Raw genomic sequence first — 21,195 nt, 5'->3', positions numbered from 1 at the left:
TCAGCGTTCGTTAACATGTGCGCCATGTGTGCCATAATTGCAAGCGCAGCCCGTACACCCACAGAACGAAGTTGGTTGATGGTTAATATAAGAATGCTCACTCATTCTGTATGTTTCAGAAGAACACTGCAGTTGCGCTCTTCCGCATTTCGGTTTCGCTGCTGAATTTGGTTGCATTTCATTACTTCGCAATTATTACTATACTCGCAGACAACTTTTCTTGGCAATAAAGGGAAGGTTACAGAGCCAAACTAAGCGTGTACTACCGCTGAAGAATATAGTCCCACAACTGCATACGTGTTTTCAGATGAGAATTAAACAAAACATTACTTTATTTTCTACAGGACGCTGTTTGAAAAGAGGCACAGCACACACCAAGGAGATATTTATATTTGTTTTACTTTATGCAGTGTCATATTGCTTTTTCACACTTGTGAAAACGTTGCACCTTTTACGTGCACCTCACAGTCAAAATGGCGTCTTCACCCTCTAGCTTTTCTGAAGACTTGCCGAAGGAGCTTCTGACGAATTTCACTAACAAATGGCTGACTAAGCAGACGAAGCAAATGGTGTGCAACGTGATTATTCGAGCACGACCACTCGAATAATCGAACGGCCATCACAGGAGATACGGAAGGTTCACGAACCGAATATAAATTCAAAACGCGGGCCGAACCAGACTACTTCGCGGAGCAGTACATGTGCAGTAGCTCCGACCCCGTAGCCTTTCCTGCATTGCTAAGAAAAGCTGTCCGCAAGTATAGAAGCCACTCTTTCGAAATCTCAAAGCTGCAATAGGTTCTTCGCATGAAGGGGTTCAATTCTCCCATTTGACATAAATGCCTAACTCCGCTAATTTAAAAGTTAATTGAACTTTCTTAATTACTGTCTCAAATGATGTCTTTAGCCATCTTAAGATGCCTGTGGCTACAGAAGTAGTAACTGTGAAGGCATCGAACAAAATATTGCATTTCCCTGATTTTTTAGTATTTTCGAACACATTTCTTGAAACAACCGGCATAGGCAGTGTGCCACTGATGTGCACACAGCACTTTATAGTGCACATTGCATGAATAGCTGCTCGTTAACAGCGGTGTAGCCACAAGTACTGTGGAGACTGCGTCTGAGCAGATGTAAGAGGGACGTTTCACAACAGTGCTTGTAAGAATCTACTTAGTTGACTTTTACAGAATGCCACCCCTCGTAAGGATCCCACAAGGCTCTCCCACAAAAAATAAATAAATAAATAAAATAAAAAAAGAAAGAAGCCAGCTCAAGCAGAATATTACTATGACAGTGCAGCAAAGAATGCCTACCTGACAAAGGAAGCTCATAAAGGTTATAAGGGTAGTACCTCAGCAATATGGAAATTCTGAAGTTTCCAGCAAATCGTCTGCATTGTGGCTAAATTCTATGTAAATTGACAATCTCCTATTATGAAGAACATGTTTAGAACTTATTAGACCATTTTTACTGCTTATCAACTAAAGTTCTTATATTTTGATCACTTGGGGTTCTTAATCTACACTGACATCACAAAGTAAATGGGCCACTAGCATTTTGCCTCCATCGAAATGCGGCTACAGCATCCAGGATCGAAGACTCGTCTTTCGGGTCAGCAGCCAAGCACCATAACATACGGGCTAGCGCAGCAGCTACTTTAATTCAACTTAATCTCAGCTAAATTCTGCATTCACATCCACGGGGATGATGGATGCACAGCATGCTAGTATCTAGGTCTTATTTTAATTTTTAACAATTTTGGAAATATGGCTTTCAAGAAACCACTCATCAATGTTTAGAATAATTACAACTAGGATGAAACATTTTTTAAACATAGAAGCTAAGGCAACCTCATGCATTTATTGTTGTGAACATAGTAATCTCAATTCAATTCAATTTATTTAAGTAATTGTCTATTGCCATTTTATGAACACACTTCTATGCCAGGAATGAAGATAGAAAGCTTGCACAAAAGACCCTGCTTTTCCTATTTTTAGGGTTAACAGAAAAATAAGCAAATAAGCTATTAGAGGGTTCTTAGTGTTGCATTGCAAAGTTAGGGGATACAAACCGCTAGGCATACAAATATAACACAAACTGAAGTAGAAAAAAAAAACACACGCTGGTCTACAAAAGAAAGTAAGCAGGGCAGGAGACTTTCGTGATGCAGAGGTCCCTGCGGGTGATAATAATAATATTTCTTGGGGTTTTACGTCCCAAACCTCAATATGATTATGAGGCACGCTATAGTGATGGGCTCTGGAAATTTTTACTATCTGGTGTTCTTCAACGTGTACCTAAATCTAAGTAAATGGGCCTCAAGCATTTCACCTCCATCAAAATGCAGCCACCACTGCCAGGATTCGACTACTCTTTGTTGGATGATTCAAATGTGGCTGGTTCTCTTGTATGTCCAAACACAAATGGTGGTAACAAATAGCATAACAACTAGACGGAGGTAAAAGATGATGGACACCTCGTGTGGTGACTCCAACAGCAGCAGTGTGTCTTGGTGGCACTCAATTCGGAATATGTATTACAGTCCTCGCCCAAATATGACTCATGCCTTTTGTCCCCCCAAAATTGCCTGGGCAGTGCAGTCCAACATTAAATCAAAACCAAAAACATCTTTGCAACAGCCTGTCACCAGACAGATATCAGAGGTTATTTTCCTTTGAACTATTAGAAAATTTTATATTTAGACAACGATAAGCATGGATCCTTCTTATGTGATCAGCAACAACCATAGCAGAGCAAAGGCAACAAACAGGAAGCACACATGGCGTCACGCACACAATAAAGGAAAACTGCTCACAAACCTTTGACCAGTGACGGCCCTTTTGGACGAGCGTGGTGACATTTACTTCTTGGCACCAGAGGGCACCAACCAATGCACCAATGCTTACACCACCAACCATGTCGATGGGAATACCTGCCTCGTAGATGGCCCGAATCATGCCTACATGTGCACAGCCCCTAGACAAAACATAAATGAAACAAATAAGTCCTGTGGGCAGCACCAAAAGGTAGGGGTGTGTGAATATTTGAGCTCCGAATTCGAATCGAATAATACCTAACCGAATAATTCGATTCGACTTTTGAATAGCTAGTATTCGAAGTTCGGAATAATTCAACAGGACGACTATCTAAAACATGACAAAGGCCAATGGTGCAAATTGGTTAGGGTGAGGTGGCTAAAACTAACGCTAACGTCATTACAGTAGTCCTTTCGTTAAGACTTCCACTGATATCCTGGTTCAAAAGTGAGGGCATGTTCATTTAAAGGAGATTATGTCATTTCCATATGTAAAAAAACACATGAGAAAACTGTCAAGCCCTTCACAACTTCGGTTCCGAAACGAAGGCACGGACTTCTTGTGTAGTTGGGTCGCGTATGCCGCAAGTGCCATAAAACGCCCAGAGTTTGGACCGCGAAACCCTTGGTGATTAACTGGCTTCACATGTGAAAATTTTTTCATGCTGTGCGCTTGCCACTGCCGTGCCGCACCACTTGTTCAGAAACTCCTATTATTCTGGCGCGCAGTTAAAACGCTGCTGTGAACGAGCGCGCTTGAAGATTTTTAGGCCCCGAGTACTCATGCGCTTGATTTTTAGGCCCTGAGTACTCATGACAATGAAGCACAACATTACCGTCGTCAGATGACCAATAAACACCATAACATTACGGCGAGAGAGCCTGAAGCCAGGTCATAAGGAACAGCTTGTGTTTCTGCATGACCATTTGTAGTTCTTTGGTAGCAGTCACTCACCAAGTTATGTGCTCAAGGACATGAGCAGATTTCATTTCTTTGTTTTTTCTTTCAATTTTCAATAAAATCTTTTCTATTCGATATTTCTGGTCACTACTATTCGGCACTATTGGATTCGAATTCGATTCGAGATGAAATTTCGTTATTCGCACACCCCTACCAAAAGGCCATTTAGCTGAGGCATGGCCAGCTGACCTATGACAGAACACAGACATTTTTCTTTTGAAGCCAGGGCTCACCTTCAGTACCTATGTTTTTTTTTTTCTGACACTCACTTCTCCTATTGCTATTTGGTAGGGGTGTGCGAATATTCGAAATTTCGAATATTTTTCTAATAGTGTTTGCTATTCGATTCAATTTGCACTGGAATTTTACTATTCGAACTTCCCAAAAACAAATACAGTCAACGTCCGATTGAACCCCTTCAGATTTTCAATATGCTTCACCTCATTACACCCTCATATTGCGGCAAAGCTGCCTTTCAAGCTCTGTTACGGTCAAATTTTGCCAAGAGACAGTCAACGTCCGATTGGAGGTGGTCCCTAGATTTTCAATATGTTTCACCTCATCACACCCCGGTATTGCGGCAAAGCTGCCTTTCAAGCTCCGTTACGGTCGAATTTTGCCAAGACACAGTCAACGTCCGATTGGAAGTGGTCCCTAGATTTTCAATATGCTTCACCTCATCACACCCGTTATTGCGGCAAAGCTGCCTTTCAAGGTCTGCTACGGTCGCAAATGTATCAACTCAAGAAAACGCTGGTTCCAACATGGAGATGAAAGATGTGGCAGAGGTGGGGGCTCAATAATTGCTGTTTTGGACCTGAAATTTGGGCAGGAAGTCCGAAAAATCGGAAGACGAAGCTTTTTAGCATCCAAAATTTCAGATGTTCTCATATATCGATGTTTACGAGGCAGATTTGGAACTCCGGACTTGAAGGGAGCACCCCCTTGTCCGCCACATCAGTTGGGCTTCCACAGAAGTTGAAAGAGGAGGAGAGGCTGAGGAAATGGCATCTTTGCCTATCATGTGTAAAGTGTTGTCGGCAACACTTTGGTTGCACCAAATCCTGTACATAAATTGAATTCGGCCTCTACATTGCCTCATTCTTGATAAGAAAACTATGAAACACCACTCCTCCAGTGCTTCATCAACCTAGCGAAAAGAAACACTTTCATGTTGCTATCTCATAAGAATATGCTTAGGAATCCTTTTTAACTGGAATTTCGCTTCGAACTATTAGAAAAATATTCGATTCGATTCGCACTCACGCTCCAATATTTGAATTCGCTTAGCACCCAAAATTTTGCTATTCGCACAGCTCTACTATTTGGCAATGAATTGAGATATTTCTGACGTTCTTGCTTAAAGGTGCCCTGCAACACTCTTCCAAGTAGCGACGGAATGGCTTCACTAAAGGAGCTTATTGCCTCATGAATCGACCGCGGTAAAAATTTTTAGAATCCGTCAAGTAAGAGTGCAGTCACAAGCATTTGTCGCATGCTGTAATTGCTTCCTCTCTTCTCTCATCCAGACGAACATGCCAGAAGCTAAGCAGGGAGGGATGGCACGGGGGGAAAGAAGGTACGTCACGCATGCCTTGTGATCTTGAGCACTTTTTTTTTCCTTCAAACGCGCAATGCACTTTTTTTGTTGTTATTTTAACCTGTATAATTACTGCAACAACTGTGAGTGCTTATGTGAAGGTGTTCAAGGTCAGCCTTGCTCGCTCAGGAATTCGATAACCAATACGTAGCCGTAGTAGCAAATAGAAAGAAGCAAATTTATTTTAAAAAATGACAGGCGTGGGTGGAACACGCAGCACAGTCACAACATAAGCTGGAGGAGCGGCCTTGGATGCTGTTGTAAACTCTCTTGCGATGCCTAGTGCAAGTACAGTTGCGAAGTACCCCCTACGTCATAATTCATTATCATTTTGTGATGAAACGAAGTGTCCACTATGCGTATGTAAGGCAATGTGTGCACCTACGTAGCTACACACTTTGTTGATGATGTGGCTCAGGATGACGAATTATAATAATAATATCTAGGGTTTAACGTCCCAAAACCACGATATGATTATGAGAGACGCTGTAGTGGAGGGCTCCGGAAATTTCGACCACCTGGGGTTCTTTAATGTGCACCTAAATCTAAGTACACGGGCCTCAAACATTCTCGCCTCCATCGAAAATGCAGCCGCCGCGGCCGAGATTCGATCCCGCGACCTTCGGGCCAGCAGTCGAGCGCCATAACCACTAGACCACCGTGGCGGGGCAGGATGACGAATTATGGCCGAGCCCTTTGTAATGGGTGAGCAGATTCAAACCACTCACTCTTTATGCAATTCACATGGTGCAATTGTACGCTTCTGCTATGCAATCGTGACTCATCTGTTATTGTGACTCCTCACACAATGCAACGCTAGTTTGGGTCGTTTTCCAACGAAGTTTAAAGCACCTGTGTTGCTCTGTGGTAAAACGCTTAACTGCCACACAGACTGCCTGGATTCAATTCTGACTTGAACCTTGCTTTTTTTTCCCATTGTGCACGATAGCTATGACGGACACCGGTGGCGGTAGCAGATGACAACGGCACCAAAATCAGTTGCTGTTGTGACCATAACATTTTGAGAGCTGTATAGCAGTGTTGTATAACTATCATAACAGTGTTATGAGCTGTAAAACAGTTACGCCAAAGTACTGCAGGGGCAACTTTCTAATAACTAAAACTTCATGAATTTAAGCAACAGCTGCATTTGAAAGCTGCCATCAGATAGCTTGCCTCACCTCTCAGTGAATACGTCCACACCTACACTAAATAGGAGCTCAATAGATGCACTAGAAGGTACTTCTGTATGCACTTGCAGGAAGAGCTGGTGAATGCATGGAAAGTTTTCTTTCAGCCCACTCAGCGCAAAGCCATGCAGCACCGAAAGTTACCGAGACAGTTCCTCATATTCAGTTGGCAATGATGTCGAGAAGGCATTCCCGAAGAAGTAGTTCTTTGTTGTGCTGGAGCTCAGGCAGGTCGCTGTGCACCGAGTGCACAGACAGTAATATGTACATTGTCAGGTTTTCGAATATGGAGGGGTGCCATCACTGCTGTAAGAGGTTTGTATGCGCTTACATAGATATTTTGTCTCAATACATAAGCGCATTACTGAATGCGCGACTGGCAGCACCAATCTTTCCGAATGGTTGTTTTCTGGCATGCTTGCAAGCCACAATAATGGTTGTGGAGAGCATCAGTATGTTTTATTTATTTGCAACATCACTTCGATGCTGTATGCTTTTTTTTTTCTTCTGGAAAAGGGGGTGGCAGGGATAATTGTAATAAAAAGTTAACCGACAGCTCACATTACCAAAAATTGTTAAAAGGACACTTAAGAGAAAAAATAATTAAAAATGTTTTATCTCATATTAGTAAATTGCTCATCCGTAATTCCAATATCACCACGCTTGCCGCGAGAAGACACTTGGCAAGCAAGAAAACACACAAAAAGAAAATGCGCGTGGTGACGCCACCTTGAAATTCCCGCACCAAACGCAGTAACATCATAGATATTGACGGCGTCTACTAGGACCCACGCAGTTCCAAATCAGTAACACTGAAGAACATTAATAATACCTGGGGTTTTACGCCCCAAAACCACAATATGATCATGAGAGTTGCCGCAGTGGAGGGCTCCGGAAATTCCGACCACCTGAGGTTCTTTAATGTGCACCTAAATCTAAGTACACGGGCATCAAACATTTTCGCCTCCATCGAGAATGCAGCCACCATGGAATGAAGCACATTGACCACTGAGGGAGCCATAGACTTAACATACTATGTTTCAGGAAATTTTGTTGAGCCAATGTTGCCAAAATATAGCAAATACACTTCGCCATATCCCAACGCCCGTCCTCGTTTGCTGTTTCTTCTGTCCATGTTTAAATTAGCGCTGTGTTTTTAAGATGGACACTTTCAAATCTGTGATGTCACGCGTGGAGATTTTGGAGCGAAATTTAAAAATTGAACTTAACCTTGATTTTCTCCTCTAAACTTACGATTGTGAAATTAACGACATTAGAGTTCTCAGAGTATACGTTAGGAACCTTTAACATTACCTACAGTTCCGAAATGGTAATGCATACATTACTAAGTTACCAAAAAAAGTGACGTGCTACCGTTAATGCTGTTAATTCTAACGTGTTACCACCAACACTGCTTAAAAGGTATGTGCATGCAACACATGATCTTTTAGCCCTACCTGGCTCCCCCACCTCCGAGTACAAGGCCAATTGATGTGCCAGTGAGGAATCGTGCCAGACGTGCGAAGTCCGAGTGTACATTCACAGTTCCTTCTTGAACCCTCTTGTACACCTCCGTCTGTGCATGACATCAGGACAGACCATATTCCAATAGCAAAACTGAAGTACAACATTATCAACAGTATTAGCAACTAAAATTGCAGTAAAATAGTTTGTAGAGAGATTGGTGCATGTTTAGAGGAACATTAGCAGTGCTAATTTAAAGGGGCCGTTACACAAAAAAATACAAGGGCTGCCTTGCCTCTTTCTTCAAGGACAGTTAGTGCTTGTTTTCTTTCACTAGCCCTCTCAAAACTAAACATCTGGTAAAGATTAATGCACACTAAAGAGGATTATTAAGCTTTATAGAAAATTGAAAGTTCAGCAATAGCAAAACAGCCACACTTATAGTGAGTGAAGGCTTTGCAGCCCATAAACAATGAAAAAATGAATAATGGATGGTAAAAAAAAAACAGCTACATAGCACATTAAAGCAGCCAGAGACTCAACCTGGTAAACTTTGATAACTATTTTGGCGTCAAAACAGCCAAAAGAATGAGAATACGTATATATTAAAATTTGTGACACCACACTGGCGACAAGATTCCAGTGTGAAATCGCAGAGAAAACATGGCTTGCTTTTATTTCCTACATCACCAGTCCATCTTATTCTCAATAATGAACGACAAAAGAGTTTTACACTAATAATAATGTATTATTTCAAACCGGTGTATGACGATGGTAATAACTTGGTGTTAAGGCCAAATCTAGCAAACAAGCTGCTAATTATAATAATTTTTCCACGGAAAAATTACATTCCTATAAAGTGCATAAAGTGCTTTCATTTATTTATTTATTTATTTATTTATTTTATTTATTTATTCATTCATATATATACATATATAGTGTGTGTTTTTGTTTGTTTTAGACGTTTTTTTATGAAAATGCTATCCACAGATTCTAGGTTCACCACCAGTTAACAAATAATTGTGGGTGCCATATGTGTGCCCTATTCCGCCGCTACAAATAGTCATATTTTCATTGTGGAGGGTCCGAGTCCTGTCACTTAATCTGGCAGCACTTATTAGTTTATTATTATTAGTTCTCAGTTTATTTTCTAGGAAAGACTTGAATTTAGTGGCAGCTTTCGCTTTGAAAGGTTTAGTAGTAGGGGTGCACTAATATACGAACTTTTGAATATTTTTCTAATAGTGTTTGCTATTCGAAGCATTCAAACTTCCAGAAGATAAATACAGTCAATGTCCAATTTTTCGGACTCCCCAGGAACCGTGAGATCGTCCGAAACAACAAATTCATGCTGTTTTATTCCACTCAAGCAGTCAAATCACTACAGCCACGTCAAAAATAACTTTAATGCCTCCCAGTACATTTATCAGGCATTTTGGTGTGTGCCCAGGCTCTCGTGAATACATTCGGTACTTACCACAAACCCCGCGAACTACACGCCAACCGCCGATTTCAAATTTGCGTCCGTGATGAGCGCCGCTGATACCATCAAAGCACGGAATAGATTACGGCTCTCTTGCATGGAGCGTTTCGAAACGATGACACGGAACACAGACTGTGACAGAAGAGCGGACAACTTGTCCAACTTTCCCTTATGCGTGTGCACACGTAAACGATGCACAACCGCATCACTGAATCTTCGTCGATACGCAGAATTTCTTGCCGCGTGAAGCCGATCATTCATAGTTGTGTGCAGCACATCGCCAACTAAGCTGATGCGGTCACTGCCGAGTCGCTTGCTGTACCGTACGCACGTATTTGTCATGAAAGTGTTCGTGATGCCCACTCCGTTCCTGAATGCACACGGGCGCAACGATGGCTAGCTACCTACGTTCATGAAGTCAAACGAGTCTTTACGGCGCATTTGGTTTATACGCATACCACTGTGCTAGGCCATGCACTACTGAGCAGTTGGCTGAAGATGCTTATCAGAAGAGTTGTCAGCCATGCATTTCTGGCGCTTATCCATCGAGACGTCGCCACACCGGCCGCATTGCACCATGACAGTGGCCCCTTCAAATTTTCGATATGCTTCACCCCATAACACAGCAAAACGGCCTTTTGGACTCTGCTACGGCCACAAACGGACCGACTCACGAAAGCACTGGATCAAACCTACGAGATGATAGACGCGGCAGAGGTGGGGGCTTTAATTAATGCCACATCAGACCTGAAATTTGGGCAGAAAGACCGAAAAATCGGACGCCGAAGATTTCAGCGTCCGAAATTTCAAATGTTCTATACACCGAATATGGGGCAGATTAGAAACTCTGGACTCTAAGGGAGCGCGCCCTTCTCCGTCAGATCAGTTGGGCCTCCACAGAAGTTGGAGGAGAGGTTGACGAAATAGTGCATTTTCCTTTCCGTCGTAAACTGTTGTTGACACCACATCAGTTGCACCAGAGTCCTTCAATGCTTTTCTGGTCCTGAAACTCCTCCGTAACGCTATGGGGGGAGCTTACTATGTCGCCGCACCTGCCGCACAGTGGCGCTAGGAGCGAGCGGGGGGCATTGAGGAGAGCTTCGCTGCGTAGGGAGAGCTAGGGGCCCGAGGAATCCGGCGGCATTGGCGTTCAGTTTTCCTCGTTTTTCTAAATTTGTGAGACTGACAGGTGTGAGAAATGCGTGCGAGGACACTGATGGTGCACGTGAGTGACGATGCCCAAGACTTGCTGTGTACCGGGTTGTCGTTCCGGCTACAGAGGTACGAGCAGAAAGGTGTCGCTTAGTTTGCCGAGGGACGGCGATGAGAGGGATGAATAGAAATGTGCAATACCCCGACAGCAAGTTGGCGGACTTATCTTCAATTCTGAACACGTTAGAAAGTGCGAGAAACATTTCGATGCCACCGACGTTATTCGAATGGACGACTGCATAGTGAATGGAGAAAATGTGTCTTTGCAATGCAAGAAGGCAAAGCTGCAGGCCAGCACTGTTTCTTTCGCAGCTTGCTAGTTTTTTCAGGTTCTTTCCAGCTTATTAAGTGTTTTGCATTGTTTCCTAGTTTGCCATTGTTAAAAACGCGTTTTTTTATTTTTGTTGACTGAATGTCAACTAAACAACTGTTTTTATTTTTATACTGTACTTCACAGTTTGCTTTGTTTTTTATAATACTTGCTCCCTTCATGTACTGGCCTTGCAGAGAGTTTTCCTATGCTAGGAAAACGTTGCTCATAGCTTTCTGTTTTCTGAGGTATTTCCAATAAAAGTTTTTCTACACTTCTCTTTCAATCGTAGCATTCTTCCTTTGTTTACGCTAAATTAGTGTCTCGACAGTCTGATGTTCTCAAACATTTGCACTGAAATAAGCAATTGTAGTGAAGTACGGACGCAGTGGCCATTAGTGTTTCCTCAGCTTGACATGTATTTTGGTGTTTTCCGCTGTTTTACGTTTTTCACATTCTGAATAATTGGAAAGTGCGACAGAGCTCTGCATGTGAATGCACGTGTTTATTTTTTCTAAATTAGTGAAACACTGTTCCGTTTCAGTTAATCAAGTCTCCCTTGTGCAGTCTTCATTAAGAAAATCGTTGCATCACGCAGTGCAGACGTAATCCGTCAAGGCAGTCAAAGTAACACACGTTGTGAGTTGTGAAAGTGCCACCAGCACAAAGATTGCAGATACCCAAGTGCCCTTGCGACGCTGCACAATGTAAAGCGTGCGACACTTTCGCTCGTGCAACGTCCGTGTAACATGAAGTTGTTAATGTTGCTCGTATAAAATGGACAAAACGTGGTTACAAACTCTGAGTTCAGGCTAGGTTATATGTCCTAGAGATCAGTGGGTATTTACGCGGCACATGGACGTTACCTTGAGAAATCTTCGTCACTCCTGATTTCAAGTGTTGCCGGAGCTCTGAGGTAGGCTGCAGTGCAGTGAGGTTAGCTTTTATAATCTGCAAACACAGGAATGTGGAGCTTTTCTTTTTTGTAATGTGGCCGTGTCAAACTCCCACGGCTCAACTCCCACTGCGAGACTTCAGTTTGCGACCGAGTTGGTGGGTGGGTAAGGCTCGTGTAGTGTCACAAGTATAAGTAAATATCCCGTGCCTGAATAAATACTCTCGTGCTCCACTGCCTGAGGTAAGGAACCTCGCTCGAACAACATATGCAGATATTGCTGCGTCGGCACAACTGGATCCATCGCAGCCTTGATATTTCAAAGAAAAGATGTGCAAAAGTAAGTTTTTTACACGCGTATGCAACAACCACATTGTATGTCAGGTGAAGTATGAGTGGCAGTTGAATTATTGCAGTTTGGGGCAAAATAAACCATTGCCTCGAACCGGCACAACATTCAATCGAGCGCAGCGAGCGCGCTCAAATGCCCCCGCGTTGATCGCAGCGACCCTAGCAGCAGCCTCTGTCCCTGTATGAAACTGTGGCCAGAGTTTCGTGACCAGAGAAGCATTGAAGGACTCTGGTTGCAGCAAGTCATGTAAATACTAAATACAATTTGGCCTCTGCATTGCCTCATTCTTGATAAGACAACTAGGGAACACCACCCCACCAGTGCTTCACCAACCTAGCCAAAAGAAACACTTTCATGTTGCTATCTCATAACAATATGCTTAGGGATCCTCTGCAACTTTTTTTTCTCTAATTTTGCTTGGAAGTATTAGAAAAATATTCAAGAAATATTAGAAAAATATTCGAATTCGCTTTGCGCCCAAAATTTTGCTATTCGCACAGCTCTACTTAGTAGCCTTTGTTGCAATTGATAAGACTGCCAGCAAGCATAGTACCCTAACTACTTCTGAACATGGAAACAATGCATCAGTTGAATAAAGCTCAATTATTATGGATTGTCTATGCTTAAAAAAATTTTAATTCTGCAGTGTTATATGTCAAAACCAAAACATGATTATGAAGCATGCCGTAAAAGGAGACTTTTTCAACCTGGGGCCTTTTAATGTGTGCCTAAATCTAAGCATACTGGCAACATTTGAACTATATTGGAAGTAATCTGAGGCATTTGCAATAGCTCGGCAGGATGAGTGACAGCCTGACATGCACTTTCTTCCTGCATGCCTAGCATTGAAAGTGATGTAGTCTCCAGTTTCATAGCTGTGTTGAAGCAACAAGCAGTAAAAAGTTTTGCTCTCATCTGCCTGAGTGTTGTGAAGTTGTGAAGTGAGTGTTTCCGGTTATCAAGTGAGCTCTGTTCATGTTTGCCTTGCGTGCATGACATCATGCTCAACTGAATGTTTACAACACTTTACACAGCTGATGAAACTGTTGACCTTACTTTATGTACTAGTTGTTTAATACGTCATCACTAGAGGCTGGATTTCAGGCAAACTGATGCATTGTTTCCATGTTCAGAAGTAGTTAGGGTACTATGCTTGCTGGCAGTCTTATCAATTGCAACAAAGGCTACTAAGTAGAGCTGTGCGAATAGCAAAATGCCTATTTTGTTCCTTGCACTCCTATCTCCATATTTTGATATATGAGCATGAATTAGAGGTTAAAAAGGGGCTTTTATAGCGTTCTTATATAGTACCTATAAATGCTTACTTTTGGAGTTTGTGCCTAAATGCCTATGAGTGTCTATAAGTGCCTATTTTCAAAATCCGGACCTATATGAACACTATTTAGCCTCAAGTTTCACTTTCAAGTGCTGTTTGAGGCTGTTGATTCATGTTACCGGGCAACGTTGACTGTTCGGAACTATGGGGAACCTGGTTCTCTAGTTAAGCCAACTTCCCAGAAACAACTGCTAGCAGCAGTGAAATGAGATGCGCCGGCCAGCATACGCCGCCAGGCTAACATAGCGCGAGTGGTTGGCGAATGCGAAGCCGCAGAAAGCGAAGGAAGAAAGAAAAATGTGGTGTGCATGCGGATTTTTGTAATTTAAAAAGTTCACCAATAGGGCAGAAATCGTCCCTACACGGTTCGACCCGGCCACTACAAGACATCCCTCCATTCTGGTCTTTTAGCGGTCTGGCTATCTGCTCCTGCTCTGCCCTTCCCAGCCATGCCTAAAAAAGGAGACCCAGGAGTGTGTGTTGATCCGACAGGGGACACTTGACTCACCATGCTACAGAATAAAAGGAGAGACGATGTTTTGCAAACCGTGCGGGAACAAGGACAATTGCACGGCTAGGTTCAACTGTTGGCTCCTTTGCGACATCATAAACAATAACATTTCTTGCTTTCCTGCTGTAGATACAGGTCACGTACGTCTTTGTTTTTAAGTTATCTGAACTTATGTAAAAAAATTATTGGTGTGTATATTAACGACATTGGAGGCATAGAGCATTGTTTTGTGTGCCTATATTTAGTGCATAAACACACTCTTTTAATGCCTAGAAATAGAGCCTCTTGTCATCATTGTCAATGCTTGGCATTTCTGGAAAAGCTGCAAGCATCTTGAAGCATGCAAGTTCTCTTCTATGTGCCAATGCATGCTCAAGTGTTGCAAGGAATTTTGTGTGCATTAAGCACAGTGCGAGTGCAAATATCTGTTCCAAAGAGATATAGACGTTTGACCTGGTTTTCATTTCCTTGTGCTATAAACAGCAGACAGAGTTCCGCCATGCTTACAAATTTTACTGGATGCAAGTAAATTCACTTTCTTGTTTTTTTTTTGTTTTTTTTTGCATTTTTCCCGTGTTTCGATGTTATGAATTTTATGTGATGGTTGGGGTGATTCCATGAAATTTGTATCACTAAGACTTTACTTTTTCGATCAATTTTGTAGGTCTTATACAAACAAATTGATAGAAGTCAACTGCATTCAACAATTTCAAACAATAAATTCTCGAAACAAATGAGCAAGACAACGCAACTTGAATTCAGACCCACCCCCTTCAAGTACTATGTATTTGCTATTTCCTTTGCCAGCATTGTAAACATAATCACTAGAGGCCAGATTTTTAGGCACTAAAAAAGCTCGTTTTAGGTGCCAAAATAGGCAGGCAAAACAATGTTTTAGGCTTCCAAAATCGTAAATATAGGTACAATAAATTTTCACATAAATGCAAATAATTTCAAACGAAGACGTGCGCGACCTCTATCTACAACACGAAAAAAATATTGCTTAAGATGGCGCAAAGGCGCCAACATTTGAACATAGCGTGCGTTGTCCCGCACGATTCGCACTCCCGTGTTCTGCAGAGTGAGTCAAGTGTTCACTGTCGAATCAACACACTCCTGAGTGTCTTTCCGGCATGACTGAGAAGTGCAGAGCAGGAGCAGGAGCAAACAGCCAGATTGCTAAAAGACCAGATGGGAGGGACTCCTCCCATTGGCCGGGTCGAATTGCGTAGAGCCAATTTCTCCCCTGGCAGTGAAGCACTGGCGTAGCCAGGCGGGGGGTGGGGGGCTGTTCAACCTTCTCCCCTCCCCCGAAACTTTGCAGTTTTGCGTGTGTGTATATACACGTACACATACAAACGCATGCACGAACATATATAAAGTATGGTTGTCCCCTGTCCCCCCCTCCCTGAAAAAGATTTCTGGCTACGCTACTGCCGTGAATACCTTAAAAAGTAAATACAAACAAAACAAAAGCTGCATGCAGTTCATTTTTTTTTTCTTTTTTTGCTCTTCACTCTCCTTTACGCTGACGGCTCTCCGCGCTTTAGCATTCGCCAACCGCTCGGGCCACGTCAACGTGGCGGCGAATGCTCGCCGGCGTGCCCCGCTTCACTGCTGCCAGCGGTTGTTGGTTGGCTGATCTAGAGGACTAGAGTTGGTTGAACTAGAGGACTAGGTTGAACCCCATAGTTCCCAACAGTTAATCTTACGCGGTAACACGAATAACGGTCTCAAACAGCACCCGGGAGCGAAACTTGAGGCTAAATAGCCTTCATATAGGCCCCAATTTTGAAAATAGGCATTTATAGGCATTTGTAAGCATTTAGGCACGGACGCCAAAAATAGGCATTTATAGGCACTATAAAAACACTATAAAAGCCCTTCTTAACCTCTAAGTCATGCTCACGTGTCAAAATGGCGCGATAGCAGCGCAAGGAACAAAACAGGCATTTGCCTAAAATCCGCTAATAATCACTTCTGCTTACAATTCGAGAAGGTGAGTGGCGCATGAACATGCGCTTAGGGCATCGAATGTGATGATGAGAGGAACACCAGGAGCGCATGTTGAGCCAGGCCACTGTGTTGCGTGGCTTGTCTGCGCCCTCCCTGTGCAGCAGAACAAGCTCCTTCTGGGTTCGCTGCGCTATGCTTTCTGCCTGCTTCTCAAGCTGCAAGAGGGAATGACATGAAAAATACACGTAGTAAACAGTAATTTGGCAAGCACAACTGAGCAGAATGAGGAACACAAATGATAATGAATACAGTGATTGATGACCACGAAAAATTCCAGTAGATCCCATGGATTGTGGGAATCGACTGCATGCAAAGCAGTCAGAGAGGAGCTGCCTATGCCACATTTTTCGGCTTTGAGCCAAGCATTAGAAGGTGGATCGACGTGTTCATGGAAAGCTAGTAGTTGTTTGCATGTCGTGGGCTTACCAGGCATGTCAGATAAACTGGCATGGAAAGGGTTGCTTTTCGTCCGAGGTAACGTCAGCACTCACATTAGAGCACAGATGTCACTTTTATCAAAACAAAATGCATACCGTATTTATTCGAATATAGGTCGACCTTTTTTTCCCAAAAATGTTGCCCATAATCAGCTATCGACCTATATTCGTGACCAAAGAATCTCGACCTATATTCGCGATCAAAGCGACCAAAAGCACCGTACCTATGCCGTTCAACTGCCGCGCCTGCTGTTCTTCAAGCAGTTCCTGCTACATACGCACATTATATACCATAAAATCTGGTATAAAAACCGTACCCGTTCGCTTTTTCCAACTAAGTAACTAAGAAAAAAAAAGTTATCTGTGCAATAGCTGCACACCGCCTTTTCAAAGCCCCCGCGAAATGCAGCCGCTCCGCCATGTTTGCGCTGGAACCCGTGATTTCCCTAGGTAGGCCGTGAAGTCCCTAGCCCCCTAGCCGTGCTGCCTGCCGACGCGCAGCCGCACTGGCACCCCTGGCACTGGCCTAAGGCCTCACTCTTTGTTTGTTGTTTGATCTGACGTGACGGTTCGCATTTGCAAATGCGCGGTTGCGACGGTGTCACGTCGGTAGCGCTACACAGCTGACTTCAACCGTCAAGTGATACTTTTTGCCGAGAATTCCAGCAATTGTGCCGCTCAGCGTGAGTTCGACGTAAAAGTTGATTAGGGGTTGGTGGAAGCAGCGGGACCGACTGTTCGCGTGCAATGGATGGCGTCGTGCTTTTCGCGGCCCAGCAACTGGCAGGCATGACGCTCTTGAAAAAGAACTGAGGCTCCGGGCGTCAAGGAGGCCCTGCAGAAGGCCAACAGACCTGGTCGTCATACCGCTAGGTATGACGTCCCGGCTACATTAAGGACCGGGTGGCGAAGAGTTACAAAGAGTGGCTTGAAGGAGGATGCTGCAATGACACCGACGGGACGCCGCGAGAAGGGCTTCCCTCAATGAAGTTGCGACGTGGGTGAAGGACGCGCGGAAAGACTTGCCAGCGGAAATTATCGTGACTGGCTTTAAAAAGTGCTGCATTTCCAACGCAATCGATGGCAGCGAAGTCGACGTCATTTGGGATGCCGAGGATGCCTGCGAAGAATCCGACAACCTTCCTTGCACATCTGACGAACATGACACTCCCGGCAGCGACTAGGGCGCTAAGTTAATTGTAAATAAAGGTGTGCTATGTTTCAATTTTCCTGTTTCTAAAAAAAAAAAAACATGGGTCGACCTATTTTCGAATATTTTTTTATTTCTCGTAGAGTGCTATAAGTAGGGGTCGACCTATATTCGTGCCCGACCTATTTTCGAATAAATACGGTAGGCTTGTGCAAATATTCAAAGGCGGTTTAACTGCAGTGGAGGGGTGCTATACCGTGAATACACCTTTCCAGGGAAAATCCGCACTGCTGCAAAGCCCCACTTCAAGGTTAACTGAATATATTACAGTCACATCGATTCATAATTTTTTTAAGTTTAAAAGCTTGTTATACTGGCTTATATGCTCTAAGTACAGTAAATTTTAAAACGGAACATATTTCTCAGGTTATCACTTGCATTCTACCGAAAGTCAAATCCTGCTTCTATTCAATGTTGCTTCCACTTCCTTTGAACCAAAAAGAATGACATTTACACATGCCTTGTTTCAATTTTTAAAAAATATATTGTACAGGTTATTTGGGTCATGACAAATATGCTCATTTTTCTTTATAATATGCAATATATACTATCCAAATTCGATTCGAAATTATTCAACCAAATCACTATTCACTTTGAACCTAAAATTTACTATTCGCACAAGCCAAGGACTCACGACAAATATGCTGGTTTTTCTTTATATGTGATATATATACTATTCGAATTCGATTAGAAATTATTCGACCAAATCACTACTCACTTCGAATTCACTTCGCACCTAAAATTTATTATTCGCACAAGCCTAGAAATGCACGCTATCGTGGGCCGATGTGCATATTATAAGCTGCGTTCATTGGCGTATTCCTGCGGGGACGAGCAACACGCGACTATAGCTTGTTGGACCATATGAGTACATGTATGTTATGTTTATTGCATTAGCCAATGTTGAACCGCAATTCATGTTCAACAAGCACCACCACCACAGTTTATGTTAGGCAGCCATCACCATAACTCATCATCTAACACATTTATTTACAATGTGTACCATGTGGTTGCTGGCCGAGGGCCAGCATTTGTCTGCTACAATAAAACCTCAAAGTATAACAGTATGTCTTTCTCTTATTTAACCCCCACAAATTGTTTTAGAAAACTACCTGCAATGGTAGCTAGCACGTAAGGTGTCACACTGCTAAGCTTGTCACACTGCTAAGCGTCGAGTGGGCAGGAACTGCAAGCTTTGATGAAATGGGCACGGTCGCACGTGCTATCTCAACAGATCAGCAGACATCTCATACCTTTGTATGTGCTGCGCTCACACTACAGTAAAACCTCATTAATTCGAACTCAGTTATTTCGAAATCCCGCTTAATTCGAAGGGTTTCTGCGGTCCCGTATATTGCAATGTAAATCTGAGTGGATATTTTGAAGCGGCGGTCAGCGCCAGCCCGGTTAATTCAAAAACTTTGGGTGCCATGTGCCAATTCCAGATCCCGATTTCGCCGCAACTCCGTGGAAGCGACGGCCATTAGGAGCCACAGGGCAATGCAGTGTAGCAATATTAATGAGTGACAGTTGAAGCAACCCAGCCTCGCTGGTGCTAGTGCAAAAAAAAAGTAATAAAGAAAAAAATGCGGTCTCGTAGTCAGCTACAACGTGCGCCTGTGGAAAATAAGGCGTGCTTCACTGCAACACAGCGGTGACACGCGGGCAGCATGTCGCATGCTTCTCACAACGTCAGCGCGTCATGATTTACCCATTCTTTTTGGGAAAAGAAAAAATAATACTGGACGACCTGACGGAATTCATGATGTATGCGAGCCTCCGACTGGCGGTTGCTCTGGCAATTTGCGCACTTGCACTGCTGGCAGAGTTCTTGCCTGTAACGCCTACTTCGAAAACTCAGTTCGAAAACTTTAATGATCATGTTTTCCAGCCAGAACAGATCGCAAATTCCGTCACACTGGCCATTATCATATTCTTTATTTTACCAGAAAGAATGGGCGAATGGTCGCATCATGACGCGCTGACGCTGCGAGGAGCAGGTGACATGCTGCCCGCGTGTCACCACTGTGCTGCAGTGAAGCATGCCGTTTTTTCCGCAGGCACGCATTTCAGCTGACCACGAGACTTCTTTCCTTTCTTTTTTTTTGCGCTGACGGCAGCGAGGCCCGCCGTTTTCCCGGGTTTGCGGCAAAAATGGGACTGGGTATTGCTGGAAAACAACCCTTGAAGCCGCAAACTAGAAGGCCAAACGACCCCCTCTGATTACTTTCAGTAATTCAAAGTTCCTTGCATCCTGCTTTTTGTATGTTTCGTTAATTCGAAAACCCGCTTAATTCGAAAGTTTTTCACAGTCCCAGTGACTTTGAATTAACGAGGTTTTACTGTACTGACTTTGCATCAGACAGCACGAAAACCGCTTCGCTCACTGGAGCAACCGCATTCCCTTACACCAGCATTTTGTAGATCGGATCCTAACGTAGTTAGCTGCTAGTCTTAATTCGTAAACATTCCAATTTGTTGCTATCGCATTTATTGCTTCACCCTTGTGGTGCAACGAACTTTTCTTTGCGTTTACAAGGCCTGGGTTCACACTTTTTTTAGGGGGGAAGATTTGCAAGCTTGCGATGCCAGGTGTCACTCAATTAGCTCCTGTCATCGCACTGTGGCCACCAAAAAACATGGTGCACGCCTCATCACCACTACCGTGCATGTGCAGAATACCCACCCGGAAAAAGCCCACTGGACTACGAAAGGTGGATGAGGTCCCAAGGAGGAAGAGGACAGACTTGGCAAAGGAGCTAGGCCTTTCAACATCAAGATGCACGATAGTTGGGGAACGGATATCTACTAACTCACCCGATTTGCCAAGGGGACTCCAGATATTGTGTGCACAGCCATAAATCTCCCTAAAAACAGCCTTAACCCCACCGCGAAAGAAAAATAATTACAAAGAACAGTGGTTCTAAAATTTTCTGGCCTTGGTGTTGACGTGTAAACACAAGTCTGACGTCACGGGAAGACAGCACCTCACGACATACTAGCAGCAGCTCTGTCATTTGCTTTCAGTCGCAATGGTCCACATAAATAATGATGAGTGAACTGTCCTCCAGTGACTCCGACAGTGATATTTTCGATTTAGGCTACATGCAGGACGCAGAGTTTGCAAACCCAGTGAACTGTGTTGACTCGTCGTGATAATGTCCATTGCAGTGAGGCTGACTTGCAGATGATGGGCATCGAAAACTTCAAAATCAAAGTAAAATATTTTATGCGTTATTTGCTTCCGGTGTATGGACAGTGTTGACAGTGCATACCATGGAAACGAAAAATGTCCCTCTTAGGGTGCCTCAAAATCGTGTCAGTACTCCGTTAAAGGGACACTAAAGAGCAAAACTATTTTTCTCATATTAGTACTCTTTCACGATAGCAAAAACACCAC

The 21,195-nt window shown here is 43.4% G+C and overlaps 1 protein-coding gene across 3 annotated transcripts in view; it reads right to left on the bottom strand.

The window, feature by feature from the left end:
• The window catches only part of LOC119399743 (neuropathy target esterase sws), a 210,073-nt gene that overhangs the window by 85,792 nt on the left and 103,086 nt on the right, over positions 1-21,195 (bottom strand). For all 3 annotated transcript variants that reach the window (XM_049417014.1, XM_049417015.1, XM_049417013.1), the window contains exons 23-25: positions 16,121-16,303; positions 8,027-8,145; positions 2,823-2,979 (exon numbers count right to left, since the gene is read on the bottom strand). In XM_049417014.1, the coding sequence (XP_049272971.1) occupies positions 2,823-2,979; positions 8,027-8,145; positions 16,121-16,303 (459 nt within the window). The remainder of the gene's footprint in view (positions 1-2,822; positions 2,980-8,026; positions 8,146-16,120; positions 16,304-21,195) is intronic.

This window comes from Rhipicephalus sanguineus, chromosome 1 (genome assembly GCF_013339695.2).
Source record: "Rhipicephalus sanguineus isolate Rsan-2018 chromosome 1, BIME_Rsan_1.4, whole genome shotgun sequence".
NCBI classification, from domain to species: domain Eukaryota; kingdom Metazoa; phylum Arthropoda; class Arachnida; order Ixodida; family Ixodidae; genus Rhipicephalus; species Rhipicephalus sanguineus.
The sequence above is the reverse complement of the archived record's forward strand: the minus strand, read 5'-3'. Positions and strand labels throughout refer to the sequence as shown.